At 46.0% G+C, this 11,710-nt stretch overlaps 1 protein-coding gene across 3 annotated transcripts in view; it reads left to right on the top strand.

Moving 5' to 3' along the window:
* Window positions 1-10,847, top strand: part of RBBP6 (RB binding protein 6, ubiquitin ligase) — a 29,570-nt gene extending 18,723 nt beyond the window's left edge. The window contains exons 9-17 of one of the 3 annotated variants that reach the window (XM_028706990.2): window positions 255-358; window positions 676-995; window positions 1,760-1,859; window positions 1,941-2,019; window positions 2,109-2,166; window positions 3,843-4,208; window positions 4,568-4,669; window positions 5,699-7,447; window positions 8,827-10,847. In XM_028706990.2, the coding sequence (XP_028562823.2) occupies window positions 255-358; window positions 676-995; window positions 1,760-1,859; window positions 1,941-2,019; window positions 2,109-2,166; window positions 3,843-4,208; window positions 4,568-4,669; window positions 5,699-7,447; window positions 8,827-10,378 (4,430 nt within the window). In that variant the 3' untranslated portion in view covers window positions 10,379-10,847. The remainder of the gene's footprint in view (window positions 1-254; window positions 359-675; window positions 996-1,759; window positions 1,860-1,940; window positions 2,020-2,108; window positions 2,167-3,842; window positions 4,209-4,567; window positions 4,670-5,698; window positions 7,448-8,826) is intronic. The other 2 variants (XM_028706992.2, XM_028706991.2) reach the window with 2 other exon arrangements.
* Window positions 10,848-11,710: the final 863 nt, after the last annotated feature.

Genomic DNA, 11,710 nt, shown 5'->3' with positions numbered 1-11,710 from the left:
GGGACTGCAGTGGGTGTACAGCTTTGGGACATGCCCTTTGGATCCCAAAGTTGCTACTAGATTTCTGTACTGATCTACTATTTTGTGGCCTTTGCAGTGTCCTTTTAGTTACAGCACATCCACATTTAGAAGTCTTCTGGCATTTGTTGTTTGCAGTCTTAGTAGCTGTGCTAGTACATGTGTACCATTGAGCAGAGTGTGAAGATTTATATAACAGTTACACATTTCACATGGCATTGAAAAATCATTCACAGGTATCAGAACATCGCTGCTAGAATCGGAGGAACATACCTGCCCAAATTGTCATCAGACAGATGTTTCTCCTGATGCGTTAATTGCCAACAAATTTTTACGCCAGGTAACTTGAGATCTATCTGTATCCAGTTCTGCATGCCTAAGTGTACATCTCTTTCCCCCTTATTCTTACTGATCCACTGTGTTGGCCCGGATGAGAAGGGGTGGGAGTTAAGCTGGTTTGGTCCCTCTGTGACCTGCCACCCAAGAAATTGACCCACATGCTGTGTCCCTTCCTGCAGTAAAGGTATCCACAGCAAGATCTGATTTTTTATGACCTCACCAGGCCTGATACCAAGTAGCACAGATGTTTTGATGCAATCTTAGGGAAGCTTTGATATGCTTAATCATTTCTCTTGACTGGTGATTTTTCTTCTCTAGGCTGTAAATAACTTCAAAAACGAAACTGGCTACACAAAAAGACTTCGCAAACAGGCCCAGCCACCTAGACCGGTAGTTCAGCGGAATGTGCCTTCATTACAAAGGCCAACAGGTTCCAGGCAGCAGGATCCCCTCATAATTCCAGCCACTTCTGCTCCTCTTCTTACACCTGCATCCCTCACCTTGTCATCAGCTCCTGGCCAATCAGTATCTTCAACAGCCACGTTGTCAGTCAGCCATTCTGCCACCACATCTGGTAGTGAGGTCTCTGCACCAATGTCCCTGGCAATTCATGCTGACAAGTCAGAAGGACCTTTCCGGTAGGTCGATTTGTAGAAAGAGGCCACTAGATTGACAGCTTGGCTTCGCTTTTATACTGTCCTGGGCTCTGGTGGTGTGGTGTCTAACCATTTGTATGCCTATCTCCCTGGAAGGATTGACTGCCAGTTCTTGAGTGTGTTTGTATGTCTTAGTAACTTTTCTAAGGCTGGCAGTGAGTTTTCAAGTTACATGGGGTTCTTAGAAATCAAATCCAAAGTAAGGTATTTCAAGCCCAATGCTTGCTTTTGGCCTGTTAAAATTGAGTGTTCTTATGGGAGGGAAATGATGCTTATATGTTTTAATGAGTTACTACATTGTTTTGAATTTCATGCAATCTCCAGGGATTGATTGATATTGCTATGCTTGTATCACATTTTGCCTTTTAAGATTTTAGGTTTGAAATCTTAAAAGACAAAGTGAGCTAGGTGAAGCTGTGAGAATATCCTAGTGAATTTCAAGAATTTCTCCTTTGGGTGCTGCAAGCATCCAAGAAAGCAATAATCATTCTTTATCTGTATTATTTAATTAAATTTCAAACTACAATGTAGTTTGTTTAACCGCAAAACACTTTCTTCATAGAGAGGTTCTCCCAACCATTTAATTATGTGTGTTGATTTGTTTTGCCTGCCCTTCCCCACCTTTTTAAAGTATTGTGAATATGACTACCTCCAGGGTCTGCAGAATGACTTTGTAGCACCCAGTCTCTCGTTTTCAGTCTCTTGCCTAGTAGTTCCTAACCTTGAATTTGCCTCTTTCACTGCAGTGAGGGCGATGGTATTGGACCAGCTGCTGCTATAGTGACTGCCTCAGAACACTCAAAGCCACCTTCCACACTGTCAATTAATACTGTGATGGAGGAGAAGGTAAGCTTTGTTTTGGAACTAAACTTGTTTGCACATTTTAGCAGCATCACAGTCTAATTCTGTTCCTCTTCCTTTCTGCAGGGCTATCAGGTTCCTGTGCTTGGGCAGCCAGCTTTGCCAGGACAGCTGGGCTGTCATGGGCATTCAATACCCACCATGGGTAAGTGGTACAACTTTGCTCTTGGCTATTTTTTGCAATAGGCCTGCCATCTACATTTAATAAGCAACTTCTTCCCCTTTTCAACATAGGTCAACCAATGAGAACTAATCCTGTTCGCTCTGCAGGCAATAGGTCAGGCTGGGAGCCGTAAGTATACCTCCAAAACATATTTTTTGTATCTTAGGTAGTAAGTTTAGAACATGATAAGCACATTAAACAGCTTGATATGCATAGAGAGGCTTTTTTAAAAGTTGCTGGTTAAAGGATCTAGTTTGGTATCGAGCAACACTCTAACCTCACTCCATTTTTTAAAGTGTCAAACTGTTATCGGGATCCGGGGACACCTTTAAAGTCCTAGATTAGAAATAAATATGATTGATTTCAAAACAACTCCAGTTTATTATAAAAAATAATATTTATCGATACTGCATTCCAGAAAAATAGAGCTGTATCCAACGAAGACATTGCATGATTGAAACAACTTCTGCTTGTGCAGTGGACCTTCTCCTCCTGCTGCAGCCCAACCCCCGAATCTACTCTGGGGGTTCCCCAATACCCCATGGCAGGTTTGGGAAAAGATGTTGGGGGCGCTTGTGAGGAGGAGAGAGAGGGAAGTTCCGTTTCACAAGTGGAAGTTATTCAACTCAACACAGTTGAATACAAACTCTTATCTATTCCAAAAGCTATTGGGGATACATTGAACCCCACAACGTCTACTCAAATTGCTCATTGAGCTATCGGTAAGCCCTAGAGGAGAAAACAGAAGAGATGCATAAATGAAATACTGAACTTTTAACAGAAGAGAAGATGAACTAGAACCCAAGCAAGGCCTAGTAGGTTTTTTCTTACAAATGATAAATCAGTGTTGAAAGCCAGCTTAGAGGAGAATTAACTGCTTAAGATAAGATTCATTCCTGTGATTTAGTGGACCCCTGCAATACTTTGTTCTGGGGCTTTGTACACACAGGAATGTGCAGAAAAACTGGACAGAAGATGTACTCCAGTGCGCTGAACACTAAAGTTATTTTACCTACCCTGTTTTGATAAGTTGCTGGGGATAGAATAGGCCCCAGTTAGTGAGTAGTTTCACTTTCCCATTCATTTCAACAGGGTAAATCAGCCTCTGACAACTTAGTAAATTAACAATTTTTAAAATAATTGAAAGGAGGCAGGGAGCAAAATGAGATGTTACAAGACAACTGACTCCATAATTGCTGAGGAATATGTGGAGTAGGTTTGCAAAACATTTTACAGCATATTTGCAGCAGTTGCTGGTACCAACATCAACATCATTAGCTGCCATTGGGCTAAAATAGGTAGTTTTTAGCACAGGGTGAGGGCCGGGGTTTCAAATTGTCAGGCAGCAGAATTTAGATTGCTTGAAGGCACCCTCAAGTTTTTGAATTGCAAGCCATAGGCAGAGGGTAGAGAAATCCAAACCCTGACAGGTCTGTATTAGACATACTGTGCTAGGTATCCTTTTTTAACATCTACAAAATGCCAGTGTACAAAAAAATGCAGTTGTGATGGGGATGCTGGATGGCAGGCATTTAAAACAGCAGCAGTAGCAGATTAACTAATGTTCATGAAAGGCTTGGAGGAGGAAAACTGTGGTAAGTGTTGTGTGTGACAGGGAGGGCTCTTGGGAGGATCTGTTGAACCGGAAGTGCTGAGGGGGAGCAAAAGAACAGTTTAGACTGGGTAGGCTGTAAGACTGAGGATGGGCAGTTACTGCAGAGGGGTGCTATCCATTTCACGTTTCTCTCTTGAGAACAAGGGGCAAGTGTAACACTCAGTGACAACGTGTTTTTGGGTTTCTTTAGAAGTTCAAACCGAGGACGCCCGCATAGTGACCGTACACAAAGGACTCAGGCCCCAACACTGCCAGCATCAACACCAGTCTTTGTGCCCGTGCCTCCTCCTCCCCTGTATCCTCCTCCTCCCCATGCACTTCCTCTTCCACCGGGGGTACCTCCACCACAGTTTCCTCCTCAGTTTCCACCTGGTCAGCCTCCACCTGCTGGGTACACTGTCCCCCCTCCGGGATACCCCCCAGCTCCAGCAAACATATCAACACCTTGGGTACCAACACCAGTACCAACGGCTCATTCAAATGCCATCCCAACGACACAAGCACCTCCTCTCTCTAGGGAGGAGTTTTACAGAGAACAGCGGAGACTTAAAGAGGAGTAAGTATTTGGCTCTGAATGAAGTTCCGTTATATTTCATTCTTCTGTTTCCGTAGAATATCAGACTGCAAAACTATGCTAAAAATGCGTCTGCCGTAAGCAAAAATGACATATAACGTGAGATTTCAAATGTTGGTTTTCACCAATAAAAATAATCCTTCAGATCTCAAACCCAGAAAACTGTAATTCTAACAAAATGCCATGAAGCATCTCTTGGAAACCTGCGTTGCTTTTTGCTTTGTTGTAGCATGTTCACATCTCAGTTGCATGCAGAGTCCTTTTTTGAGTGGTGTGGTTCTCTTAATGCCGCCGTTAACATTGCCCAATGACCTGACATCACGATCTCTCACTTTTGACAGGGAAAAGAAAAAGTCAAAGCTTGATGAGTTTACAAATGATTTTGCTAAGGAACTGATGGAATATAAAAAAATCCAGAAGGAACGCAGGCGCTCTTATTCCCGGTAATTGTTTTTATTGTGCCTGTATAGATGAGCCGGAACAAAATCCCCCGTTCTTTGCACCTTGCAGATCCCCTATTCAGTCCCTGGCATCATATCTAGTTTTTGGGTCTTATGTAGTACAGAGATGGGGAAAGATGCTACCACTCAGTGCCAATGGTACTGGGCAAGGTGGGCTAACAGTCAGAAATAGCATGGCTTAGTGCAGGTACAGGGAACCTCTGGCCCTCCAGATAATGCTGGAGTACATCTCCCATCAGCCCCTCAGCAAGCATAACCAGTGGCCAGGGATGATGGTTGTTGTAGTTCAGCAATATCTGGAGGGCCAACGGTTCCCCAAACCTGGCTTACTATGTTCATAGGCATTTTTCCTATGAAGACTAATGCAGGATACAGATTTGCATCTGTTGTCCTACATTTCAACCTTGATGCTAACTGCAGGCAATGTTATACAACAACTTTTCCCAAATATTCAGAGGAACAACATGCTCTGAACTTGCTAAGGCTTTGAAAGAAATATTGTTTTGGATTTTTAAGGGTTAAATAGTTCCTGGGCTATTTTGAGAATGCACACAAAATGTCCAGTAGTAGCTTTCTGTGAAAGTAACCTCTGAAATAAAGGCTAATGATTGTCTGCAGACCAAATAATTTCTGGATACTCTGTTAGCTAGTCACATAGTGCATGAAAATGTTTTCCAAAGAGGAGCTTTCACCATCAGCTGGTGAATTGCTTCTTAAATATTGGGTGTACAAAAGCAATTGGTGCAGAGTGAGGAGCTATTCTTCATTGACAATAGTGATAATAATAAAGCTGTAAAAGTCCCACTGAGCTTGAATGAGTTGTTAGGGGTGCCCAGAAGAGCTCTGTGCATTGTCTCCTTCTAGGTATCTCCAGTGACTGCTTCATAACAGATTCTGTGACAAAAAAGGGAATGCTCTTCACTGTGGTTGTGCCACATAATTTGTACAAAAGTGAAGAGGCTACAGTTACACATCTTTCCTTCCCCCTCCCCCTTTGCTTTGTTTCTTAAGGTCCAAATCGCCATACAGTGCATCTTCATACTCAAGAAGTTCCTATACGTACTCCAAGTCCCGATCTGGCTCATCCCGTTCTCGATCCTATTCTCGGTCATTCAGCCGTTCCCATTCCCGCTCCTACTCACGGTCTCCTCCCTACCCACGGAGGGGCAGGGGGAAGAGTCGGAACTACCGTTCCAGGTCAAGATCCCACGGCTATCACCGCTCAAGATCCAGGTCACCCCCCTACAGAAGATATCATTCTCGATCGAGGTCTCCAGTTTACAGAGGCCAGTCCCCAAACAAGCGCCCTGTTCAGCAGGCAGAAGGGGAAAGGGAATACTTCGGCCGATACCGAGAAATTCCACCTTACGACATGAAAGCGTACTATGGCAGATCCGTGGATATGAGAGACCCATTTGAGAAAGAGAGATTCCGGGAGTGGGAGACCTACCGGGAGTGGTACGAGAAATACTACAAGGGCTACACAGCTGGAGCCCAGCCCAGGCCTTTGCTTAACAGGGAGAACTTCTCTCCAGAGCGCTTTGGTCCTCCTGGCCCTAGGCGAGAGAATTCCCCATACGTTCGGGGCCGTAGAGACGATTACCCTGGAGGGCTGGGCCATCGGAATCGGAATGTAGGTACTGGCTACTCTGAGAAGCTTCCAAGTAGAGAGGGCCATGGCATGAAAGAGGTGGCCAAACTGAAAGACAAGGAGGTTGAGATCCCACCAGGAGACGGGAAGGGAAACAAACACAAGAAGCACCGCAAGAGAAGGAAGGGGGACGAGGGCGAAGGCTTCCCCAATGCTGACCTGTTAGAAGGCTCGCGGAAGCCACGGGATCCTGCCCCTGGGGAAGAGGGCAGCAAGCCTGACCCACTCTTCATGCTCCCAAGCAGGGATGATGCTACTCCTGTCCGAGATGAGCCAATGGAAGCAGATTCCGTTGCCTTCAAACCCACTTCTGACAAGGAAAGGAAAGAGAAGCCAAAGGCAAAAGCCGAGAAGACAAAGCGAAAAGCAGAAGGCCCTGCCACTACCAAGAAAGAGGTGCAAGTGAAGCCAGCTAAAGCACCCCAAGAGAAAGTGGAGGCAGATCGTGAAAAATCCCCCCGGGCAGATCCTCCTGCGAAAAAAGCCAAGGAGGAGTTGCCAAAGGCTGATCCTATCAGGTCAGTGTCCTCTCAGAAAGATGAGAAGGCACTTGGTACGCCACGCAAGGTTCATCCCCGAAGCTCAAAAGAGCATCCAGAAACCAGATCAACAAAGGAGGAGAAGGCCAAGAAAGATCCCCCCAAGGAAGTCAAGCAGGAGAAGCAATCGAGTAAGGAGGAGAAGTCAAAGAAACCTGTGGACAAGAACAAGCCTGTGGATGCAAAGCCAGAGAAAAGGAAAAGGAAAGCCGAGGAAAAAGGAGACAAAGATCACGAAACGCCGTCGTTAAAAATGTCCAAACCTGACATTGTAGAGTCGAAACCATTGCCAAAGGGGAAAACTGAGACAGAGGGTGAAAAAGCAGAGAGGACCCCTGAAAAGGACAAAGCTGTTTTGCCAGTTGCTCCAGCAAAAAAGATTAAGCTGAACCGAGAAACTGGCAAGAAGATTGCCAGTGTTGAAAATGTCCCCCCAGTGAAGGAGACTCCAGCCGAGAAGCCTGAGCCACCCCTCAGCAGCAAAGGGAAACAAGAGAAGGCGAAAGGAAAGATGAGGAGGAAAGCCGCAGCTGCCGATGGATCTGGTCTGACGCTGGTTGATTATACCAGGTACCTCCTGATTAAAACTTAAAAATTAATTTCACTTCCTGTCCATGTCATGTTGAGTACTGCCTCCTTTCTTAAGCTTTGATTTGGCCTCTCTTAAACCCAGGTGGGAGTAGAAGATAAGTAGCTGACGTTGGCTGGTCTGGATCTGGATCTTTCGTCTTATGGACAAGCCAGATCAATCCCTCTAATATAGATCAGTTGCCCTCCAGTCCCAAGCAGTCCAGATTGAGTCATGGCCTTTTAATTTCCCTTCTAGCATGAGGTTTTTTATGAAGCTATTTGCCCACCTTTCCTTGATGTCTGGGCTGTGTCGGTTATTTTGTGCCTGTGGCTAGGTAAAGTGCACTTGCCATTGGCCATTGGAAATCTCACTTCAGCATTTTCCATCGAAGGGAAGGAATCATTGCCTGATGTGGCTTACTAGTGTTAATTTATCAATGCTACTCTGTGATCTGTGGGTGAGGGGGCCTTTCAGAGTTCTTCATTTGCCCTAGAGGCCCATTCTCCCCCTCCCCCCTGTCATACCCACCTGTCACAATATCATTTGATGTCAGGTGTGCAAAGTGCCCTCATCACAGGTGGGGAAAATAGCCTAATTGGCTGTGTCAGGCAATGATTATTTTCCCTTGATGGAAAGTCCTAAAATAAGACCTGCAAGGGGTCACCCAGGCTTCATGGGAAGGCTACATCTGGATTTGGATCCACTCAGGAGCTCCTGATTGAAGTTCCCAAGCAGACCTGATGTCTGCTGAAAGCAGTACAGTTTTATATTCCATGCCAAATGCAAACAGCAAAGAAACAATTGGGAGCCTCTGCAAGAACCACTTGCATTTGGCACTGTTTCAGTTTGGCACCGAGTGCCCACTATGCTACTTTTGGCCAGGTTAGATCCACTCCAGTGGATCTGATCTGGCAGCATGGCTTGCATTCCTTGCCGCATTTTAACGACATTGAATGCATGGCACGCTCGCAAAAGAACAATCCCACCTGCCAAGCATGGCCTGCAGAAGGTTTGCCATAGCTGAATCCAGCCCACTGTGTCAACGAGGTTCCCTGCGCCTTTTGTTGTCAAACAGAAATCTCTTGAGTCACAACAGCCCCTCTCTCTAAAGTGTAGGCTGAGAAGAATTAAGGCTTGGTTACTAAGTTTACTTTTCTGTAGTGGGAAAACGCACATGTGGCCTGGATAGGGGGGATGGGACTCTGGACCCCAATGTTCCTGAGGAAAAAAATAAACCCCAGGCCAGTTCCTTGATGCAAGGGCTGTTTTCTATGTGAAAATAAAATAGTAAAGTGGGGCTTTTGGCCCTGTAAAAAAAAAGAATATCCCCACAATCTAAACTTGGAATTAAATGATGCTGCTTTGATGTCTTCCTTAGCACCAGTTCTGCTGGAGGAAGCCCTGTGAGAAAGTCAGAAGATAAGCTGGACATGAAGCGAACTGTCATCAAGACCATGGAAGAGTACAACAATGACATAACAGCCCCTGCCGAAGATGTCATCATCATGATCCAAGTTCCTCAGTCCAAGTGGGATAAAGACGATTTTGACTCTGAGGAGGAAGAAGAGGAGGAGGATGTTAAATCTGTGCAAGTTACCTCTGCAGCTGGGAAGCCCTCAAGTGTCGTCAAGAATGTCAGCACAAAGCCATCCAACTCCCTCAAACACAGTGAAAAGGATCCTGAAAGTTCACAGCCTGAGTCCAAAAACTCCAAAACAGTGTTATTGTCCAATGAGAAAGGGAAACTCAAAGAGAGGGATCACGCTGTATCTGACAAAGACTCTTCTGAGAAAAGGAAGAGTGGCACTCAACAGGAGAAGGAGCGCTCTGAACGCAGTGCCGAACAAGGCAATGCAAAGAATTGCTCTTCTAACTCTTCCAAAGAGGCCAGGTCTTCAGATAAACATGAAGCTGCCCATGGGTCCTCTGGGAAGGATTTCACTCCTAACTGGGACAAAAAGTCTGACTACGACAGCAGCAGTAGCAGAGACTATTCTGGTTCCAAGCGAAGAGAGGAAAGGAGCGACCTGGCACGGAAAAAGGTCTCTCCTCCTCGCAGCCGTGATTCTGCCACCTCTGGACAAAAAAACAAGGCCAGGGATGAGCGAACGGAGCAGCCCAAAAAGGAGGCTGGGGACTCAAAGCGAGGCAGTTACAGCCCTCCGAGGGACCGGAGGCCAAATGACCACAAAGCTCCTTACGACTCCAGACGTTCTGCAGAACAACACAAGTCCCAGGAGAGGAGTTCGGGCAAGGAGAGAGAGAAACGCCCGTCCTCTGAGACTACCTGGAGCAACAAGGAGAAGGTGGCAGGTGGGAACAAGTCCTTGCACCGGCGCTGCTCACCAGAGGCAAGAGAGCCAGGGACAACGGTGCCGAATGACAAGGGCACCACCAAGCCGAAGCCACTGCCCAGCCACTCTGCCCGTCTCTCGTCTGACCCAACGAGGGAGACGGACGAGGCAGCTTTCGTCCCAGACTACAATGAGAGTGACAGCGACAGCAACGTCTCTACAAAGCAAGAGGACTCCCCTGGAAGAGCCACCCGGGAGGGGAAGGATAAGGCCCCCGAGAACAGTAAGCCCAAGGAGGGAGCGGTGGGGACAGCAGTCTTGGCCCCCCCAGCTGGCGGGAGCCAGAGCCAGAGCAGCCCCAGCATCAGCCGCAGCCAGAGCCCTTCTGAGAGCCAAGGCCGGAGCCGCAGCAGCAGTGCCAGCTCGGCCGACAGCCAGGACAGCAAGAAGAAGCGGAAGAAGAAGGACAAGAAGAAGCACAAGAAGCACAAAAAGCATAAGAAGCACAAGAAGCACGGCGGGACAGAGTCGGAGGCAGAGCGGAGCCAAAAACACAAACACAAGAAGAAGAAGTCGAAGAAGAACAAGGAGAAGGAGAAAGGAGACGACCAAAAAGCTAAGGCGGCCCCCCTCTAGGGCGGAGGGCAGGGCAGGGGGTGGACCGACCTACAGAGGGACTGAGTCGCCTGTGTGAAATTTTGTTATAATGTAAACAAACGAGAGCCTTGTAAATAATGCCATGACGGGCCCTGTGCTGCACTTACACAATTGCTGCTTGATTTGATTTTTACATCAGAGCTTTATAAAGTGAACATTTTGTACAGACTTGTGAGTTGTGACCATGTGATATGGGGGAGGGAGGTGGGTTTTTTATTTAATTTTATTTTTATTTGGGGGGGGGCTCTTTTAACCACCATTAAAATAGTTTGGGTGGTGTTTACTGTACTGTGAAAAAATTCACACTTAATTTTTTTTTTTTTAATTGCCTGTCAGGAAAAAGAAAAGGGCTGATATCGGTTCTAAAATATCAGCCAGAGGACTTGTGGAATGCATTACAGCCCTGTTCTGTTACTTTTGGATTACAATAAAAAAAGAATTCATTAAACTTTATAATCAATGTGTTAGATTTGCAGCACCAGCTTTAATCAGGCAAGGAAGGGAAGGTGACCCTCACCTCCCCAATGAGCTCTACCCTTCATGAGAAATTGTCTGTCTCCGACAGAATTTATTGGTTTAACACAGAGAATGTTAAACTGGAGGGTGGGTGGCTAGGAAGCTCTGTGAGCATTAATCTTTGAAAGCAGTCAAGTTCGCTCTTCCATGTAGAGAACTTGGACTAGTAAATGCATCATCCTAGGAGGCTGCGTACTTAAAGCAGCACTCCTCAAGCCTTTGGGGGTGGGCTCCCTTTGGGGACCTGAACACAATGTGTGACCCCTAGCCATTGGACCCATATTGGTCCACATTTTGATGCATAGTGAGGATGGTGGTTGGGGTAAACTGGTTTAAATGGAAGCTTGGTTTTCCAACCTGGCTGATTCAAAGTTACATGACAGCCAGCAATAATTGCCTCAGGCAGGATTCCAGACTGACACAGGGTCCTTTAGCTTGGTGAGTAACAACCCAAACCCTATGCTCTGCTAAACAGCCAGAGCAGGTGGCTGGGGCTCGTTCTGTGCAGCTAGCCAGCATTGGCTCCTGCCAGCAATTTGGGAGAGTCATTTCAGCCTTTCATTATCAGCACTGTCAGTTGTCAATTCTGTCAGACTTAAGATTTTTGGAGGGGAAATTGTTTTTTTGAAATTGGCATGTTTTATTGCCTCAAAAGGTTAAACAAGTAAGGAGTTCCTGTTTTTAATAAGAAAAATATATATCCTGCAGCATTAAATTGCAATGCTAGTTTTCTAATGCCTCAAAATTTCAGGTAAAATCATGGAATGGTGCTGTCAGTTGAACATGAAATTTTCT

The sequence above is a fragment of the Podarcis muralis genome, chromosome 14 (assembly GCF_964188315.1).
Source record: "Podarcis muralis chromosome 14, rPodMur119.hap1.1, whole genome shotgun sequence".
In the NCBI taxonomy this organism is placed as follows: Eukaryota; Metazoa; Chordata; class Lepidosauria; order Squamata; family Lacertidae; genus Podarcis; species Podarcis muralis.
This window is presented reverse-complemented; position numbering and strand designations above follow the sequence as displayed.